Source organism: Lipotes vexillifer, unplaced genomic scaffold (assembly GCF_000442215.2).
Source record: "Lipotes vexillifer unplaced genomic scaffold, Lipotes_vexillifer_v1.1 scaffold180, whole genome shotgun sequence".
NCBI lineage: Eukaryota > Metazoa > Chordata > Mammalia > Artiodactyla > Lipotidae > Lipotes > Lipotes vexillifer.
The window spans coordinates 1871148-1893243 of record NW_006796149.1 but is presented as its reverse complement, the minus strand read 5'-3'; the positions used below and the strand labels follow the sequence as shown (position 1 = coordinate 1893243).

The window sequence follows — 22096 nt, the reverse complement described above, 5'->3', positions numbered from 1 at the left end:
AACCTTATGCCAATAGGCAATTTAAACAGACAGGCAATTTAAACAGGACTTCCCTGGTGGCGCAGTGGTTAAGAATCCGCCTGCCAATGCAGGGGACACGGGTTCGAGCCCTGGTCCGGGAAGATCCCACATGCCACAGAGCAACTAAGCCTGTGCACCACGACTACTAAGCCTGTGCTCTAGAGACCATGAGCCACAACTACTGAAGCCCGTGCGCCTAGAGCCCGTGCTCCACAACAAGAGAAGCCACCGCAACGAGAAGCCCGTGCACTGCAACGAAGATGCAGTGCAGCCAAAAATTAATTCATTAAAGAAAAAACTTAAAAAAAAATAAACAGATTGATTCTTGACCTTAAATAGGGAAATACCGCTCTGGCTCCCCGGGTTCCAATGTTCCTTCCTCCTTTCATTCAAATTCTCCTCTAGGTGGTTAGGTGCTCTGCTTACCCTTATTTCTTCTATTTTCAGCACAACAAAGTTGCCAATATAATGAAGAGCAAGGCTTTAAAAGCCAAAAACCAACTAGCAGGGCAGAGAACTACTGGTAATGCCTTGGTCTCTGAGAAGCTACCATCTCCTCTGGGCTTTGCCTACTGTTAACCGAGTAGGTGTTGATCACCCAAGGTCTCCCTCCGCCACCCAACCTCCAGGATGTGGATGGAGGATGTGGCTCCTGATCTATCAGTAAAGGGCCTCTCAACAGCAGGACCTACCTTCAGCCTAAAATGCATTTCAACTGGTGTTGTTCTAATGGAGTATCTTCCCTTGTTCTCTAGATCTTTTCTTAATTGTGACAAATTCAGTTTTAACTTAGGTCTTCTCAATAGGGTTCTGGAAGATGTATGCTTGTTTTTCCTGTGTCTTCTTCTGACATCAGTTTCTATAGCTTTCCCAGTTGTCTTTCAAGATTCTACACAACCCTGAGTTAAATCAGTTTGCCTTCTTGCAACTCTCTCTTCTGAGATAACACGGCATTGTTCCTAGGAATTTTTTTTTTTTTTTTTTTTTTTAAACACCCGCAACAGCATTCCTTTGCATTCATCACTCTATCTTGCTCTTGATAACCGGATTTAGAAGATAAGAAACCTTTTTCTTTCAGGCCACAGATTACTCTCTTCAGCACTCAAGGGCAATCATTAACTATAAAAGCCCACAGAGTACTCCTGTAGATGGTAGAAATCTCTTCTTTTATTGCTATTAAATTCTTAATGGGGATCTCAGATAGCTGGGAAATAGGACTCTTGGTGCAACCTTTGCTGAGGCCCTGCACAGTCATCATGATTCAGGGAATTAAACTCCCCTCCCTAGGCAGTATTCTGCCATAGAAATGAAGGAGGTGGCAAGTGGCAAGTCTTGGTGCCTGCTATTATTGGAGGATAACTTAAAAAAAAATACAAGTACAAAAAGCTAAAGTCTTATTTCTAGCCTTCTTGAGTTACAACACTAAGGCTTGGACAAAAGAAGGAAAATGTGGTGGGTGTTTTATGGAGGTATCCCACCCTCCAGACACAGCATCACATATCATGGTGTCTGCGCTTCTAGAATTATAGAGAAACTGGAAATTGCTTACTGCATGTGTCTGGGTCTCTGAACTCTAGGCTTCTGGCCAAATGTAGCTGAGAAGCTGATGGTAAGGTGATACAAGCTCTCTTTTGGCCTGGAGAGGTTTCTGGCTTTGCTTAGAAGTCTAGATTTAAATGTAATATGTAATTGGTGTTGATGTGTTCCAGAGGTTGGGCCTTGCTGTGGTCACCAGTTCTGGACAAAAAAAAAAAGGGCAATATGGAGGAACTGGGGTACCGGGACTTGGAGGTGATGGTAGGAGGATGAGTGTACCTCGCCAAAGACCTGGGAGGGTAAATGAGGAAGGCTATGTGAGTGGGTGAGAAAATGGAGGTGTTAGAACGTGAGACCGAAAACCCAAAGGGTTAAGTAGACTACTCCTCGGATCCTAGAACAAATTAATTAATCATTTCATGCAGCTATTTCTACTAAATGAGGATGACACAAACTGATCAGCTGAAGAATAACTGCTGGAGAGAACCATAAAAACTCTACATTGCTAAAAATGGCTGTTACTAACTCAGATCCTACACATGTCTACTTTTCTCCCTCTTGGCTAACAGTACTTTTCATTTCCAATTGAGAAGTAATAGTGAATAATCTGGTAGCTGCAGTGTAAGTCATGCAGATAAACACAACAAACTGGCCAGCCCACAATTTATTGATCTTTAAATAAACTAGCTCACTTCCCAGCTACAAATTCAGGTCCAAACTGGTAGTAAAATAAAGCAAAAAAATCATCACTTGGAACTTGTGTCCCTCCTAGGTTTTTGTTACTGGACAACGAGTAATTGCCAGTGACCCATCCCTGCTTTATACCCTAATCAGTCCAATTAACAGTTACCCTCCTCCCTGCTCTGCTGAGATTTAAGCCATTATTCTGTACCAAGCACATTATCTACCGCTGCCTTGGAAGGAAACACCGTTTTTGACAGTAGCAACAAGCACCTTCATTATTATTCAAGACTCAACCTTAGGAATATGATCAATGCTCTTTTACCTCAGGGAAGAAAGTTCTCAGAGCAAAATGTTTGTAGTCAAGGAAGGGAACAGTTCCAAAACTATCAACCACATCCAATTTATCCATCTGCAGCTCAGCAAAGCCTGCAAAACAGAATCCCAAGAGCAATATTTTAACTCAGAAAACAATGGATAAGATCTTCTGCTGTTTTGTCTAACACGGAGTATGACCTTGATTTTCATTAAAGAAGAAACAGTAGATAATTACTTGGTTGGCTGCAAAGAAGAGCTGAAATAAAACACAAAGCCAGGCCTAGACCCTGCTGTTCAGTTGTCTTCTATTTTACAAACAGCTCTCATTACTGTGGCTGGTTCCATTTAAGGGTTAAAAAAAAATTGGGCGGGGGGGCTTGTTTTTCTACAAATAAAATTTTGGAGCCTACCATCACGTATCTCTTTCCGGAGCTCACTCTCCAGGAGCTCCAGCTGTTGGCTCTGTTTGCGACTCAGTTCCTTCGATTTGTGCCTGGTCACTCCCACAGCCGCTGTGGAGACAGAGATCCAGCATGAGACTGACAAAAAGGAAAACAGAACCAACCTTTACAGTCCTTTACAGAGGAGGCGGCGGAGGGAGAGCTAGCCTGGAAGAGGTGGAATTTCTAAGAAGAAAGACTCCCAGTGAGGGGTCACTCTACAGATGAAGATGCTCCAATGCAACAGAAAAACCCCAAAAATCCCCTACTCATCTTCAAAGTAAAAAACTCAATCCAATAACCTTCACTTGTAACCACAGATCCCAGCTGGCTGAAAAGGAATGAAACAAGCCAAGTTTCCCTACAGCCACAGGCCACTTAATATTGTTCTGTTCTTTTTTAATGTTTCTAAACATCCCTAGAGAAATAAAGTTGAGCCTTAAATGCAGAAAAAAGCCCCACAGATCCACAGTGAGTTACATGAGCCAAACTTGCATAGATCAAATGGGGTGACAGGATGAGTGGTCCCCAGTGAACCCCTGTATCTGGATATTGCTTCTTTCTCCACTTCATTTTGCTTCTAACTATGCTGTATACGCAGTAAACCGAACAAGTTCGGCACTCGGGTTCATGTCCCCGCTCTGCCATTAACTAGCTGTGCGACCTCAGGTAAGTTCCTTAGCAGCTCTGTGCCTGGCTGCCTTATCTATTAAAGTGCCTACCTCCTTGCGACACTGACAGGATTCTAGGAGGTAACTCACAGGAAACATTTAGATCTTATTTTTAAAAAAGAATATGTAGCAATTGTCAACTCTCATTATTATTCTCGAAAGTTTTTCCTCTTTTAATAGAAATTTCATGGTAAGAGGATCCTGCTAGATGTGAATGATGTTGGAGGAAACAAAATTCCATACAGCTGTGTGCTGGACCACTTCATAAAGTCAACAGTCTTAATCATAACGTGCATGACGCATCTTCAAGAGAGGGTGGAGCAGGCAGTGATCCTCAAATTTGCTTGACTATGGAGCCCTCTTTCCAGGAGCATCACTTGGGACTGTTGGCACTCAGACCACCCTTTAGGCAGCACCAGCTCACTGCCTGAAAGTGGAGGTAGCAGGCCACGTCCACAAAGCAGTGAGTTTTTCCTGGCTGAAATCTCCAGGGGAAGCTCCAGGGGGTGTTTTGTAGGTGGTGGCCTTAGGCCAGGTGTGTATAGTGTTTTCACCAATGATGTGATTGATGGTCTGAGGAGTACACTTACTCAAGCTGCTAAGGACAGACACACGCCTCCATGGAATCGTGATAAGAAGGGGAGAATTTTAAACAGCTTTGCAGATACCAAAAGTGACATGTCAGATGGAGCCCACTTCACCTGGAAGAGCACAAACAATCTCTGCCAACAAAGTGAAGGGAGAGGAATGAAGATTCGCAGACGGCCCAGGAAGAGATCAGAGGTTTCTGGGAAGTCACAAAGTAGATGCGACTCCATGATGAGACTGTTCTACCTAGAGCTGCCTGACAGCAGCGGCTTCTCAAAATTGAGCTCAGCGTTTAGAATTTACAAGTAATCTTCTTATTTGAAGCCAGCACCAGCCAGGACTTTATTAAAATATCAGGCCCAATTCTGGATTCTAGATGCATTAATAGTGGTGGATAACTTGGAGAGAGCTTTAAAAAATACCTGAAATGATCATCAACAGTACAAAACAGGGTCTCTGCAAAATGAATTCATTCCATTAGGCTAGTTAACAATACACATAAATCCTTCCTTCACTGGACTGCGAACTAGCCAAGAGAAAGGACCAGGACTGAACTCATCTTCCCTAAGTCCAAAGCCTTGCACAGTTATCAGCAACATAACAGGTGCTCGATAAACATCAGGTAAGTGCGTGCAGGGATGGATGAATGAGTGAGTGAGAGAGTGAGTATACGGAAGGAGACCTTAGCAACTATTAACCGAAAACCATTAGAGAGGCGATGCCTGCATTACATCAAGGAATATGATGGGCTCCATAGCTGTGGAGGACAAGAGGAAACAGACCTACAATGAAAAGCAGCTCAGAAACAGAGGTCAAAAACTGAATGGCTACAGGGACCAGGTCCTCAGATGAGGCAAGTGGCCTGGGTGGAGACAGTAGGCAGTGGTGGAGACTATGGCAAAGGCTCAGTGAACACCTGCCCTCTCTCTAGGGGTAGCTGCTCCTCAGCTCCAGCAAACTGGTGTTATGGGAAAATTAGGATCCAATGATCCAGATCTTTCAAATTTTCAAGAATCACGTAATTTTAAAATGTTGTCAATTACTTCAAATTTTTAAAAATGCTATGTGGGCCAAACAAAACACATCGGTTGGCCAGATTTCATCCAGTGAGCAACCACCATGGGATCACTGCGCTTGGATGAGAGCCTTGGAACATTTTAATAGATGGTACAGATCACACTTCCAAAACACAGTTCTGCCAGGAAAGACAGGGCTGGGGTAGGGGTGAGGGGCGGGGTTTGCTGGGATGAGAAGGCAGGATGAGATGACCAAGTCCTTGAAGCCCAAAATCCCAGAGGAATTCCGAGGAAATAATGCAAACGGGACATTTGTCATCACAATTCACAGGTTCAGGGAAGCAAAGTGGATATTTCTCAAGCACCAAGATACCAACCATCTTTGTAATCCAGCCTTCCATTAATGAAGCATCCTAAAAAATGTTTAGAAAGCCCTCAACGTGTACCTATTAGTCCTTTCCCAAAGTTTTGATCTGGGTTTTCATCCATTGATACTTAACTGAAGCAAACAGCCCCTGAAAGCTGAAAGCCTTCCTGCCGGCCGAGGCCCCAGGGAATAATTTCTCTGACAAAATTAAACAGGGCACTTACCAAAAATGACAATCACTAGCAAGACGGGAAGCCCAATCAGAAAATACCAAGTGGAAATAACCGATTCCCGCTCGACGTAGAGTTCCAGGTTTCCCAGTTTGACCTAAGGGGACAGAGAGGTGGGGTCGAGGTGGGGACCACATCTAGGTACACAATTTTTCCCCCCAAATGGTTTTCTCCAAGATACAAAAAGAGGTGGCAAGCTAGGTAGGATATCCGAGTTCAAGTCCCGCCTCTGGGCAGATTAGCTATGTGAATTTCAGCCAATCAAGAACATTCCCTGTGCCTTGGTTTCCGGATTCAGCTCCAATCAGTTGCAGGGCTAGACCTACAGATTTTACACTTTGGTCCTCTTTGCCCTGGGGGTTTTAAACTGCAGGAATGGGGGCGATAAAGAGATAGTAACCTGTGGGTAAGACACCCTCCTACCCCTGGACTAAGGAAGTAATCCAACTTCTTAACCTATTCTCCATCTTGTGTTTTCTTGATGGGCCTATTTTGAAGGAAGCATTCTGTGGGAAGAACCAGTTTGGCAATGCTGCTCAGGGATGATCCCTGAGGGGCTTTTCCAATTTTAGGTTTTGAATATAAAAGTTTGTTAAACTTGTAAAGGGAAAAACTCTATGTATCAAGCCTTACTTTTGCATTGACATACATATAAGTATTGAGGAACATTACCATCCTGGGAGCCACGGCTGCCCCTGTGGACGTATCTGTGCAAAGTGGCTAGAGCGCAGACTCCAGGCCCAGACAGCCCAGGTTCTAAGTCCCAGTCCAGAGAATGAACCTGGGCCCTCGGCAGTGAGAACACGAGTCCTAACCACTGGACCGTCAGGGAGCTCCCCCTTGCTGTCCCTCCCAGCTGTAGGAGCTTGCATGAGTCACCTATCCGTGTAGCTCTCACTTTCCCCATCTCTAAAATGGGATGCTCTTATGCCTCCTTCGGAGGGCTGTCGTGAAGATGAAACGTGCCGGCATTTGTTTGTAAGCAAGTTCCTGGCACTCCCGCTCAGAGCTCTCCAGTGGACTCCTGGAGCTCAGAGCCAAGTCCTCACAATGACCCCCAATTGGCTCTCTATGCTCCCCCTGTTAATGCTCTCACCTCCTTGGAATACTCCCTGCCTTGTTCCTTCCACTCCGCCACACTGGTCTCCTTGTTGCCCTTTAACAGCACCAGGGAGGCTCCTGACCCAGGAACTTTGCAACCTGTGGTTCCCTTTGCCTAGAACACTCTACCCCAGATGGGCCACGGTTCCTGCCCCTCGTATCCCTGAGGTCCTGATTCAAATGTCGTCTTTACAGGGAGCCCTTTTCTGGCCGCCATGGTAAACCTTGCAGCACTGCCCCTCACCTCCTGCTTCATTTTTCTTCATAACAGTTACCACCACCTAACACATCTTCAATTTATTTTCTATACTACCTGCCTTTTTAGGTAAGATCCATAAAGGCAGATATTTTGGGGGGCGGGGCGGGTAAGCGGGTCTGTTTTCTTCTCTGCTATGTCCCTACGTCCCAGTGCAGGCACTCAGGAACTAGTCCTGGATAATGAAGGATGCTACCATTTGCTCTTCTCAACTAACCAGACACGTGGGATCCCTTGTGAGTTTAGTTGCTGTTATTCATTTTATAATTATTATGACCCTCTTTACCGTACAACAGACGGACCAAGGGAGGTTCAGCTAAAGCCAACTTATCTAAGGCCACACAGCTATTAACTGGTGTAGCTGAGACACAAACACATTTTTTGTTTTGCCTTCCAGCTGATGTTCTTTTTTCTTATCCTTTACCCAATTACTTATGACTCTGGATCATAAAGCGTTTTGGGGGGGATATAGACTGTGCAGAGTCTCATATGGCATGAACACTATAAACGGAGGTTTCTAATATGTTTCCCTTCACCACGGTCTCCTGTCTTTATTGTGGGACATAAATATACCCGTGATGGGACGGACCCTCAAACATGTCTGGGAAAAGATTAAATGCAGTGAGCCTGACTTCATGGTGGAGGAAGCAGCCCACGACCCATAGATTTTTCTGGTCCCCATTAGGCTCCACTGCCACTTTCAGCGTGCCAGGGAAGCCCCCATTCTGGGTGCCTGCCAAGACATGCCACCTCTGCGTTTGGGAAAGAAGGACAGCTCACTCGTCAGTGGGTCTAGAGATTCTGCTGCAGATGCTGCAGTCTAAATGTATGGCTAGAACAAAAGCTATCAAGACTCATTAGTATCATAAACAATGGTGTGCTCAGTGCTTTGACATTCCAATGGCACAGGGATGGGTTCTGCAAGCTATTCTGGAGGAATAACGTTTGGGCCTACAATACCAGCTTGGTTTATCTTCACTGAAAGTGAAGATCTAAAGATCCATAAAAGATTCTATTCTGGCTTCTGGTGTCGCCAAGGAATCCCCCCTCCCCCCGCCCCACACCAAATAAGGTAAAACTAACGGGTAGGACTGTCAGGCAACCTACACGAACTTTCCTGGAAGAGGTGGCGATGCTGTTTGCAGCCGTGATGCCTTTAATTTTGCAAAAGATGGTGGTGAGATCTTGATTTCTAGTAATATTTTCAAAACTGCAATTTAATTGCTCATTTTCTCCATGAAAGAGAGTAATTTCAATGTCTTTCTTGGAAATGTTGAAGTTATCATTTTCTTTCTGTGAAGAACAAGGTGAAGATGCATTAGTCAAGGCGTGTGTGGAAACTCACACACATAAGACACCTTTCCTGTCGAGGGGAGCACATCCTCCCACCCGAAATGAGAGAGACATACTTGAATTTTGACTTCCAATTCTGTGTCCACCTCAGGCTCAGCCCGGTACCCTGTAAATCTGGGGTCGTCAAGGTACTGCAAGCTTCCACAATCCAAGTAGGTCTCCTGGACCCTGAGCTTCACAGTGACATTCGTACGCCCTTTTGAACTCTTTAAACTGGGGGCCAAAAATCTGCAGTAAGTCGCCATACAATATTCAGAGACCTGAGGGAGAAGGAAAGAGCATTTTGACAGCTTCATTAATGAATTTCAGCTCTGGGATTGAAGAGCTAAGTGACCTGGGCAACTGAACCTCTCTGTGCCTCTGTTTTCTCCTCTGTAAAATGGGGATAACAGTATACCCACCTCATGGGGTTGAATTAACTCTAAATTAAATGAGATGAGGTCTCACTAAATTAAATGAGAATATCCATGCAAAAATGCTTACAAATCCATACAAAAAAGCACTCAACAAATGCTAACATGATTATTAATATTATTAGTAATAATGAAAGAAGAAGGTGATACAACAGGAAAAGAGGGTACTCGGAAAAGAAGTCAGCTGGAGAAAGGGGAAGACTGCACCGATGGGCCTGTGTGTCCTTCAAGACGTCAAGGCTGAGTCCTGGGAAACTACAGGAAGGGAGGAGCCAGTTCTTTGGCAAGGCTGGCTGCAGGCTTGCGTCTGCTGGCTCAATCACTCCGTGCTGGCGAACCCCTGTGCTTTAGCAGAAATCACTAACCACAAGAGGAAAAGGCTTTGCAGGCCTAACAAAAAGTAGAGGAAAACAAAAGTAAAAGGGACAACACAGCTCCCATGAAAGAGCGAGCATGAAGATGGGAAGCCACGCAGAAAGGGTGGCCCACTTTACAGGCTTATTTAAAACAAGCAAGCGAGCATAAATACTGTCATTTTCAGGTGTGCAGAGAGTTGGGCAGAGAAAGCTGCTGGGAGAGGGGAGGTTGACAAACGTTCTAGAGCAGAGCAGCTAAGACTCCTAAAAGGAAATTTGCCAGGTGGGGATTTTTCCTCTTTGTTATTTGCTGTCTAACTAATGTTGGAATTTTAAAAAGACGGTAGGAAGAAGCAACAGGTGGAAAAATCTGATGCAAAGCACTGAGATGTGGACAAGCAACACCTCCCTTCACCTTTAATGCCTTTCCAAACGGCTGCCCTGAATCTCTCATTCACATCTCTGGCGACAGGAAGAAAACCACAAAACCCACTGCCTCAGCCTTCGCAACAGCCGTAACCCCAGCAGGCTGGCTTTTTGCTGAAGACGCCTTCTAGAAAGATTCCTGGTGATAGGGTCACCCTAACCTCATTATTCTCTATGCTCTAAATTTCCATACCAGTGTCATCCGAAATGCTCTTTTTCTCTAGTTTCTGAGCAACATCTTGGCCACCTTCACTGGCCATCTTGTTTTCTTTCACTCCTTAAAATTAAGCTGTTCTGCAAGATTCCATCTCAGGCGCTCTTTTCTTCTTCCTTTGTGCCCCCACTCCCAGGATGCCGTTCACATTCCCCTTCTAACGACCATGCTACGAAGATGACCCGTCATCTCCCCACCATCCCTCGATACCTGCAAGAGCATCCTTATGGGTCTCCCAGGCTTTTTTTTTTCAGTTACTGCCTCTCCATATGATCCTACGCATCATCGCCAAAATCATCATCATCAAGGGTACCTATCCTCACGTCACTCCCTGCTCAAAGATCTTCAACCCCTCCCCACTGCCTACAGAGTTAAGGGCAGACTTTTCAGTCTGACCCTCTCTTCCGGCCCAGCGCGGCTTTGCAGCCGTCCCTCTGGCTCATTCCCGACCCATCCTCTTGGCTCCAGCCAAGCAGGACTCACCGATATTCCCAACAGGGGCCTGTGAGTAACTGTCTCCTCTGCCACCTTGCTTCTACCCGCTCAAGTCCTACCCATAGTGCTCCACTCCACAGACATGCTGAAATGTGCTCTAGTTTAATTTCTCTTTCACGTGGAAACACACAGTGGGGTATCTGAGCTGGAAGGGAACCAGAGGACCTAGAACTTCAACACGGCCTGTGCGCTCAGCTTTCCATCCCGGTGTAGATTACCCGTCTCCCTCGGTGAAGGCAGTGTGACTCTCGTTTTTACCTTTTGTCCCTGCAGCCAGGAAAATGTTTGGCCCACAGTAGCTGCTCAGTGAATTCTACTTGATATAGGGACAGCACTGGGGAGGGAGAGCAAGTTCACTCACAAATGCAGGCAATGCCTCTGGTAAGAGGATCAATCTATACGAACCACTCGACAGGATGTGCTGACATCATGGAGATGGGGCCTGGAACATGAGGCTTGGAACTGGCTCTGAAGAGTGCCAGGACTCGGACATGTGTATGACAAGGCTCTAGGAGGGCTTAGGAAGGCCTCCTGGACCTAGACCTGAAGCCACACTGGTTCCAAGCGGAGGCCGGGTCTGTGGCCACTAACATGCCTGCCAGCTTTGGCAGGCAGTGGTCTGGCTGGGCCTCAGAGAGGCTGTTACCTTCACATCCCTCATGAAGGAGGGACAGAAAGGGGAAGAGAGAATGGGGAGAGCCTTCGAGAAGAGCCTAGAAGTGCACTCAGAGGCCCCGACTTGTCTCTGAAGTTCATCATTTCCCATGACGAGGCCCGTGTGTGACTCGTGATGGGCTAAGAACTAAGTGGGGCTGAGGGCCAGACCCCTGTGCGGGGACAGGAAAGGCAAGAGGAGGTGAGGTCAGAAGGAAGGCACCAAACCAGGTCAAAGAGACAAGGGCAAGAGAAGGAGCAGCACATGACAGCATCTCTGGGACTTACACAGGTCACCTTACCTCTGAACCACAGCGTGCTCTGTGTGGTGGGACCCCTACCACCTACTCTTCACAGGAATGCTCTTCCTTAGATCACACCTCAGCCACTCACAAGGCATTCTCACACGTATTCACAAACACTGTCTCATCAAGGTGACTTATTACACAGGAAGGAGACGGCAGGTCTTGCCGTCTCCTTCCTGTGTAATAAGGTCTTACCTGTTGCATGATCTTGCCTTATAGATCATGCAACAGGTAAAAGCTTATGATAGCACAAAGGCACAGAAACAAAAAATATCCCCCAACATATTTGAGTGTGATGAAAACAAAATCATCCTTGAAAATAACTATTATTACAAAGCAGCTGAAGACTTACATTTATGTTTCCTTTTAGCTCGTGTGAAATGATTAAGTTGTCAATTACATCAAAATTTCGACCCATGATGGTTATATTTTGACCACCACTGCAAGGAAAAAAGCAATGAGAGGAGTTTCATAGATAAACACACAGGCATTTCGCATTTATGAATAAAACCATCAATTTATTCATACTCAATATTAAACTCAGTTATGTTTGAGAGCAAATTAATAAATTTTAATTTCAGATGCACGACAGCTTAAAGTTTTTTCATGATACTGATAGTTTTTAAGATACAAAAATATAAAAATTCAGGTTGGATCCTGTTTTAATTCTAAGAAAATGTCCAAATTCTTGTATAGAATTTTGAGTTTTGCTGTGTCATGTTTCCACATATAATTAGATTATCAGCTGTACCTTGAAAAGATTTCACTAAATAGAATTTTGTTTAATTACTGTTTAATCTATATGAAGACTCTTCAATCTAACAGTTTTCAAAATCAAACTCCCAACCTACCAATTATATTTTATGTAGGGAGACAGGGAATACTTTGGATAAGGTAAAATCATAAATGACATTACAAGTCTAAATTCCTATTTGGTAAACCACATAAATAACAGTTATGTCCTATCTCTCTGAAACTAAGCCAAAAAATTTCACATATTCTTAGCACATAATTGCATTTAAGCAAAGTGGTCATTAGATGTGAAACAAACAGCTGTCCACAGCTCTGGCCACCCTTTCCCATTCACATAGGTCACTAGACACTCATTCCAGGGGACAGGAGCCTGGATAGGTCAGCTCCATCGGCCAGCCGAGCCCATGATGACAAGACCAGGAGGTGGGCACGAGCAGGCCAATTTGTGTAGGGCAGAGGGACGACATTAAGCCCTGAACCTTCCAGCCACAAGGGGGAAGAGCTGAGCTGGCCTCACGCCAGCCTGTCACCATTACTAGAAAACCAAGCCAAGTGTGCTCCACCACCGGTCAGACTGCAGAGCCATGTTCTGTCAAGAGACACGGGCTCAGAATGTCACAGGTGACTGGACGTTAAGAATCCTCATATTGGGCTTCCCTGGTGGCGCAGTGGTTGAGAGTCCGCCTGCCGATGCAGGGGACACGGGTTCATGCCCCGGTCCGGGAAGATCCCACATGCCGCGGAGCGGCTGGGCCCGTGAGCCATGGCCGCTGAGCCTGCGCGTCCGGAGCCTGTGCTCCGCAACGGGAGAGGCCACGACAGTGAGAGGCCCGCATACCGGAAAAAAAAAAAAAAAAAAAAAAAAGAATCCTCTTATTTTACAACAAAGGAGAACACTGGTGGCTCAGAGCATGGCACCCTGGGCCAGACTGCCCCAAGCCTGCAAGCTGTCTGAATGCTCCCCACCTCAGTTTCCTCACTGGCAAAAAGGGCTACTTATAGCGGACCCCTTAGGCTTGTGAGGATTTCTGAGTCAACAGATCCAACACACCAGGCACGTGGGGAGTGCCGCATCAATGTTCGCTTTTATTTATAGGAAGGATTGAGACCCACGGCAGAGAGCGCCATGCTAGAGCGTTGGTTTGGACATTTCAGCTTTCCTCATGCCAATTCTATTACAGGCAGAATTGAAGTCCCAACATCCAGTACCTCAGCATGTGACTGTATTTGGAGATAGGACCCTGAAAGAGGTAATTAAGGTTAAATGAGGTCATTAGGGTGTGCCCTAATCCAATATGACAGGTGTCCTTATAAAAAAAGATTAGGACACAGGCAAGCATGGAAGGAAGACCATTGTTAAAGCACAGACAGAGGATGGCCCTCTACCAGCCTAGGAGAGAGGCCTCAGAATAAATCAACCCTGAAGGCGCCTTGATCTTGGACTTGTAGCTTCCAGAAATTTGATGAAATACATTTCTGTTATTTAGCCATCCAGTCTGTGGCTCTTTGTTATGGCAGCCCTAGCAGCCTAATACATCCACCTCTCACTTCATCTTAAATAGGAATATCAGAAGTGATTTTCTTCTTTTTCTTTTTTTTTTTTTTTTTTTAAAACAAAGCTGAATCTGTAGTTTCACCTAGACAGTACTCTGAAAGTTAGCTCCATGCTGTGTTAGGTGGAGAAACTATCTTTAGGGTTATATTCTAAAATCTGAACGTGAATTTTAAATTCAGCTAAGGGGGAGCTTTTTTTTTCTTCTTAATGTAAGAGTCACCTGAAAAGAGTTTCTTTGGAATTTCCATCTCTCACTTAGGGAGTATCTTTGAAATGTAGATACTGTTTTGCATTTAGATAGCTCCCAATATTTCCTCAAATTATTCAAAACAGCTTTACTCTAAAGGTTATAAATTGAAAGATGTAATAAAGAAGCTTTGTGTCATGGGCAGGAGTGAAATGTAATGAAGAGGGTTATGTATTTGTGACAGAAACCTAGGTTTAGTTACTACAATTGAACAAAAATTTTTAAATGCATAAGGTTTAATACGATCTGAACAGAAACCAGTCTGTGCAAATATTTTAGCTGTGAGTTTCCTGGCAGCCACAGCTAAGAGTAAAACAAGATGTACTCATAGTGTTTACTGTGACAACGGACAGCAAGCTGCTTATCAGGTATACCTTTGTTTTCTAAGAATAAATCCTACAGAGGAAATTCTGTGAGGAGAATTTAGATATGACACTTATTTCTATATTTATTTGCGTGAAATCCATGATCTTTATGCATATGACCCTGTTAACCACAACAAGAGAAAAATATGCTCTAGAAAGTACCTGATCCAGGTGGTAGCAGGATATATGAGGGAACAGAGGGGCAGAGCGATATAAGACAAGTATCCCACCGAAGAACAGCTCCCGCCGTCGAACTGGATACACACATCCTTCATTTCTTTTCGGCTTGATGGAAGAGAGAATTTCATATGGGTGTCATTTAGCACATGGCTAACCTGTATCCTAGAAAGAGGTAGAAAAGAACTCTTCAATGGCACAGACCTTAGCACAATTGATTACCCAAGGGGACAGGATATGAATTTCACTCGAACTACAACAGCTCCCAAACTATCGGAACAGCCGCAGGCAACTGCCAATTAATCAGGGTCCACTTACTCAGTATGGGTATTATCTGGGGGATGGGTTCCTCTTTCATTTTGTGCATTTTTATATTTTTATTTGCATTTCCCTTAGAAGTGGGGAAAGAAGGAAATGTAACCATTGCCTTTAAGAAGCCCTAATAGGAAGTGGAACGTGGAGTAGGTATTAAAGTATACTAAGGAATTGTCATTAATTTTGTTGAGTATGCTAAGGCTAAGGCTATATGTTAGACATATATACTGAAGTATTGAACTTATGAGTGAAAGGATATGGTGAGATATCCTGGGATATGCTTTTACTTTTTTTTTTTTTTTAATTTTTTAAAATTTATTTATTTTTGGCTGCATTGGGTCCTCATCGCTGCGCATGGGCTTTCTCTAGCTGCGGCGAGCGGGGGCTACTCTTCATTGTGGTGCGCGGGCTTCTCATTGCGGTGGCTTCTCTTGTTGCGGAGCATGGGCTATAGGCGTGCGGGCTTTAATAGTCGTGGCACGCGGGCTTAGTAGTTGTGGCTCATGGGCTGTAGAGCACAGGCTCAGTAGTTGTGGCGCACAGGCTTAGTGGCTCCGCGGCATGCGGGATCTTCCCAGACCAGGGCTCAAACCCGTGTCCCCTGCATTGGTAGGTGGATTCTTAACCACTGAGCCACCAGGGAAGTCCTGGGACATGCTTTTAAAAACTCCAGCCGCCATCCTTCCTTCACTTCCAAAAATGCGGAGGAGATAGATGAAACAAAATTGGCAGAACGTTAAGTTTTGAAGCTGGAGGAAGGGTACAGAGAGGTTCGTTACACTCTTTTTTCTCTTGTGTATGACTGGAAATTTCCATGATGAAAAGCTTGAAAAAAGAGAAGTCCCAGTCAAGCACTGGGACAGGGGCATGGTAGAACCCAACCCCAGGCAGAGATGGGGATTCTGCTGTTCAAAGAGCAGAGAGCGCAAAACTAAAGTCCTAAAGTCCATGCCAAGAGCCCAAGGGTCTCAGAATCAATCAGCATCAGAACCAAGCTGCCTCCCGAGGAGCTCCAGACTGGAATTTAGCTGGGACTGTCCTAGGTGCTCCTGAAATCTGCAGAGCGTGCCCTCAACACCTTTCAGCAGTCAAAACAAAGCCTTCTACAACATTCCCTCTGTAACCTGCAGCTTCCTCTGTACATCCCGTCTACAGTGAGCCTCTAAAGCGCAAGTCATGAAGATGGGGTTCTGTCTGAATAATGCTCAGTATAATTACGCCACATGAGAATCTATTATTATTACTTAAAGGCTACGTGCATGATTATCTACTTTAATGCACATAGCCTTTAAGTAGTAATAATAGATTCTAACAATAAGGCAAATTCAAAAAAGTTTGAGTCGGCTTGTACTTATACCACCTCAAATTTACATTCTAAGATTTTATATTCAGAGCAAAGCTCTAGGAAATTCATTGTAAAATGGCTGATCATTAATATTCAAACATTTATCAATTTTTGAAGGAGGCAGAAATATGGGTCATTCCACTACTATCTTTATATTTTTCCCTTCAGAGTAATTAGGCATTAAAAAATACCGTAATAAGGGCTTCCCTGGTGGCACAGTGGTTGAGAGTCTGCCTGCCGATGCAGGGGACACGGGTTCGTGCCCCGGTCCGGGAAGATCCCACATGCCGCGGAGCGGCTGGGCCCGTGAGCCATGGCCGCTGAGCCTGCGCGTCCGGAGCCTGTGCTCCGCAACGGGAGAGGCCACGACAGTGAGAAGCCCGCGTACCGCAAAAATAAAAAATATACATATATTAAAAAATACCGTAATAAAAGAGTTTTAGGATTATGGCATGAACTCAGATATAGGATTAACTGGGTATTATGTTTACTGCTCGTGAACTTGGGTTCACCACACAGATGTGGTTACTGAAATGCTACATGCAGAAAGGTCTCTCTTAGTCATTTAATTTAATAACTGCAGTATCTCAAGACACATTCGGAATTGGAATGAGAGCATAAACAGTCAGAAACAGGGTAATGCTAGGAAAAACGACTTATTTTCCAGTGAATTTGATTGCCTTTCAGTGAACACACAGGTGTCTAACTTCACAGATTTTGCTACACAAAATGAAAGATTTTTCCAGGGGGGTATTTAGCCAGGATAAATGGTACAAAAATACCTATATAGCATAGATACAGCCACTAATGTGGGCTTGATAATTCTGGTAAATAGCAGAACAGAGCAGAGCCCCCAGTGAGCAGCTTTTTCCATCAAAATGACAGACATCCCAAATTTACTGCTAGGAGGGGAACGGGATGGCAGTTAAATGCAGCAAATGAATTAAAACCGAAAACTCAGTAAATAAGTGTGGCAGATTCAAACACTGTACAAATCTGTTTCAGTAGTTAAGAACCAAAACACCACGCTTCAGTGGATTGTCTTCAGCGCGTTCCCACGATGAGAACAAAGTCAGTATTACACTTCACGTAGACTGCAACATCTTTTACTTCAACTTAGCCCACACTTATAAACACTAACAAGCAGAAAACTCAAATTATCTATTATGTTATTATTATTATTATTATTAATTATTTTGCGGTATGCCATGGAAGCCCTATTGTGTTATTATTGTTATTGTTATTATTGTGTTATTATTATTTTCTCTCCTTTCGTGGGGTAGCATTTGCACAAGAGTGTTAGTGAAATACTGAGATTTTCTTCTCTCAAAGTTTCATTGAAAGGATCTGTTAGGGGAAAGAGATCATAGAAATAATGATGTTCAAATGGTACATTGACCAGATATTTGTGTTGGGGTGTTTTGTTTTCCTTCTTCTTTTTTAAGTTAATGTATGTTCCACTGAGTTATTATTCGAGCCTGAAACCAATCCAATAAAGAGAAGGCCAAAAAGAATACAATGGGGGCTTCCCCGGTGGCGCAGTGGCTGAGAGTCCGCCTGCCGATGCGGGGGACGCGGGTTCGTGCCCCGGTCCGGGAAGGTCCCACATGCCGCAGAGCGGCTGGGCCCGTGAGCCGTGGCCGCTGAGCCTGCGCGTCCGGAGCCTGTGCTCCGCAACGGGAGAGGCCACAACAGTGAGAGGCCTGCGTAACACAAAAAAATAAAAAATAAATAAATAAAAATTAAAAATAAAATAAAAAGAATACAATGAATCAGAAAATTCCTTTTTTTCAACTGAAAGTGTGGTCTTATTTTCCTGTAAAATTCCAAAGTGCTCAACTATTTTTCTAAGTGGATCATCTTCAAAATGATGTTTGCTACTCAATCACTTGATTTTGTTTCATGAAAACAAAACAAGACCCCAAGAGGCAACACCCTGGAATTATTGTATACTGAGATTTTGGGGGTAACATGGGACATTCTCCCACAATTAACTTTAAATGTGGTGCTTTGGTTATTTCACTTACTGAAATTATATCAAATATGCAGACTAACTGGCTCAAATTGGCACATGGAAATAAATTAACTATATAAAGATTCTAATCACAGTGCTATTCCTTTGATGTAAGTTTTAGCTTTTCACTACTTTACGAAGAATAAATTACTCATATTTCAACTCACACATCCTTATCACAAGTACTGGTTCCTTTCAGGATCATTGTGATATTCGAGGCCTGGGTAAAGTTTGCTCCCGTGACGATCACATTACTTTTCCCTAAGGTGGATATTTTCTGTGGCTCAATGGACTTAATGTAGAAGACCTATTGGAAGGAAAAGATTCAAACACAAGATCAAAGCTAAGAAATGGCACTGTTCGAAAAACTCTGTTGATGTGCTGCAGTTCGAAGAAATCACTGGGAAATTAACACATTTGGCAAACACGAGCAGACAGTGTTTAATGAAATCAGTGAATTCAAGGGAGAGGGCTGAAGACTCGTGTCTCTCAACATGTGACAGCATGAGGTCAAACCAATTAGTCTTTGTCTCCAAAGACAGTTGAAAATACAGTTGAAGAGTCTGACATTCTGTGTGAAGAGTGAGCTATCACTAGAGTCTCAAAAATGCTCGCTGCCTTCCACCCTCTGCAGACTCACAACATAGCAAAATGAAGGAAAAGACCAGCAGTCCACTGACTGTAAGTCAGCACCAGACTCATCACTAAGTTGGAATAAATGTCATTCTGGATAAATTTAATTCCCAAGAAAGCAGTTCCTAGTTTTTGTTTGTTTCAGTAGGCTGTTTGAATCAAGGAGTATACTGCAGCGAAAAAAAAAATCTCAAGGAATCAACCTAAGTCACCTAATATCAAGTAGTTGCATGCCTAAACCACTGGGGCCAACCATATCCATTCTATGGTTTGCAGATACCATCTTCTCTTTGGTACCCATTACAAGCTTTACCAGGCCTTTCTTTATCAAGAAAGTCTCCCTTGGAATCTCTCATAACTGGGGCCCCATCTCATGTAGATTTATGCACCTTACTTCTCTATTTGCAACGTTTAATCAAATCCTCCTTTTTAAAAAAGCCCTCTATTTGATGGCAAGAATCATGTTCCCTTTCAAAGACAAAACAATCCTGATTTCTTTCACTTTTCTCTACAGATGCCACTGTCTACCTTCCTGATCATTTAGTAGTTGTTTTGTAGACCATTTCCAGAAAGTCTATGTTCTTTTACAATATGGACCAAACAGGACAAGATTCTAAGATTCTAGCCAATGTAAAGCTCAGCAGGTCTTTAGCATCAGTGAATTTTCATACTCGCACTCTTGACATCCGAGAACGACCCCCAGGTCCAGAGATGCTTAATCATGTGAAATTTGGCTTAAATCATAAACACAGAGTGTATCCACTTAGAGGATAAAGCCTAGGAGGAAGCCACTTAAGGCACTGGGGGAGCTTTAGTCACATCCAGCACCTGCCTACCACCTGCTTCTTCAAGCAGCCCAGGGTCCTTTGCTCCTTTGTATGTATAATGCTCATCATGACGGACTTGCTGCACTGCTGGGGCTGCCCATCCCGCTGAAAGGATGTTTTATCACTCTGTTCCTTGACAAACCCAGGTGCTATATGGTAAAGCAGTCACCATCACTCATTATATCACTATGGATCGGTTTTGCAGATTGAGGTAAATTCATCGTTTATGTCGTCACAGTAATGATGTAATACGACAGAGAATTGATTTCGGTGGCAGAATTTATTTTAATCACTTTAGTAAAGGACTTGAGCCCCGTATTTATAGAATCACGAAGGGCCCGAAAGGGTCACTTTAATTATGCTGTTAGAGTTGACTGCATTTTATGGGGGAAATTATCTGCAAGAGTGGTACTTGGAATGGGGGGGGGGGGATTAGCGAAGACTTCAAGATAAATCCCTTGCAAATGCCAAGTGTGTGTTGGATAGCAAAAGGCTTACTCTTTGCTCTGACATGATGACAGCTAAGTGAACAGGTATTTGTTAAACACCTACAGGATCCCTAGGACAGCGCTAGGTGTTGTGGAGGACACATAACCTCCGCGTGCACTAGATCAGGGGTGGGCAAACTCCTGGATTTGCCTGGAGCGAATCAAATTCAGTCCACTGCTCGTTCTTGTACAGCCTATGAAAAAACTGTCAAAAGAAGAATAATATCCCATGACGTGTAAACACATGAAATTCAAATTTCAGTGTCCTTAAATAAAGTTTTTTTGGAACAGAGCCACCCCCGTCATTTATGCACTGTCTGTCACTGCTTTTGTACTACAACGGCAGAGCTGAGTCTCTGCGACAGAGATCATGTGGTTTGCAAAGCCTAAAATATTAACTGTCTGGCTCTTTGAAGAAAAAAATCTTGCCAACCCCTGTACTAGAGGATCCACTGTCTTCTTAGGGAGGCAAGAGGCTTTATGTTAAACCTCAATGCAGACTCACATTTATATCCAAGTCAGCTATGATTCTCAGGTTTCTTTGAAGATAGCCCTTCTCTCTTCTTAGACTGTTGACGTCTGCTCGAGCAAAATTTCAAACATGCTCAGTAAAGCCTACTTCTTTGCTCTCATGAGAGGCTAAAGAGAGCCTTATAACTAACCTAAAACAGATTTTCTAAAGGGGATTATATTTTGCTCCTTAAACGGCTCTACAAATACCATCAGAGGACCCGCCACGTCATCTCATTACCTTTTTTAAAAATAAATTTATTTATTTATTGGCTGTGTTGGGTCTTTGTTGCTGCACGTGGGCTTTCTCTAGTTGCGGCGAGCGGGGGCTACTCTTTGTTGAGGTGCGTGGGCTTCAAATTGCAGTGGCTTCTCGTTGCAGAGCACGGGCTCTAGGCGCATGGGCTTCAGTAGTTGTGGCACGTGGGCTCAGTAGTTGTGGCTCGTGGGTTCTAGAGCCCAGGCTCAGTAGTTGTAGCACCCGGGCTTAGTTGCTCTGCGGCATGTGGGATCTTCCCGGCCCAGGGCTCTAACCTGTGTCCCCTGCATTGGCAGGCGGATTCCTAACCACTGCACCACCAGGGAAGCCCCACGCCTCATTAACTTTTTATTTCCTCTTGGGTAGAGACAGCTACCTCAAAAGGATTTGGTTTTAAAACCTTATTGTTTCGAGAAGTTTCCAGTGGGTGTCTAGGATGGGATCCAGCCCTGGCCTACCTCATGAAAGCAGATGCTTCTTGTCTGCTTGCAAAGAGGGTCAGATTAGTTGTCCTTTGCTTGCTTGGAGAACCTCTTTTAATCTTAATAAGTGCATTAAAGAGCTACCAAGGGGATCTCATTAAATAAACAGCACAGGTATACAAGGAGAAAAAACAAAACAAAACAGGCTTCTTATATGGCTGTACTACATGGCTACAACAAGTCTCAGAAATAAAACATTTTCTATTTTTACTGATAAATATCCTTTAAAAATCTATTACAGACAAAGCGCCAAGAATGATCTCTCCACACACTCAACATTTTAGATCTATTTCTGTATTTTAATCAAAAATTAATTCACAACCCGAAATGAACTAGCAGGTCCCATAAGCTGACACATACAAGGGGTTAATTTAAAAACATAATCTAGCTTGATGCAAAGAGAGAATTCCTTACAGCCCTACAGTGAAATTCCTCCCTCATCCTATGTCCAAGGATTTCCATTTATTTATCAAATCAAAATACTGTTGGCTGTAACCCTTATCGCCCTGGGTTGCCCAGCAATTAACCTCAGAATAGTCCACTTCCTGTCAGTTACATTTTAAAGACTTAAGAGTTGTTTTTAAACGGCTGCACAATTCAAAATTATTTCATAAAATACTATGAGCTTGGGCTTCCCTGGTGGCGCAGTGCTTGAGAGTCCGCCTGCCGATGCAGGAGACGCGGG

The 22096-nt window shown here is 43.9% G+C and overlaps 1 protein-coding gene across 1 annotated transcript in view; it reads right to left on the bottom strand.

Annotated features, from left to right (window-relative positions):
• Window positions 1–22096, bottom strand: part of PLXNC1 (plexin C1) — a 142399-nt gene that overhangs the window by 43354 nt on the left and 76949 nt on the right. The window contains 8 exon segments of the mRNA XM_007468207.1: window positions 2564–2667; window positions 2967–3068; window positions 5863–5965; window positions 8333–8518; window positions 8635–8838; window positions 11794–11881; window positions 14524–14703; window positions 18380–18519. Coding sequence (XP_007468269.1) covers window positions 2564–2667; window positions 2967–3068; window positions 5863–5965; window positions 8333–8518; window positions 8635–8838; window positions 11794–11881; window positions 14524–14703; window positions 18380–18519 — 1107 coding nt within the window.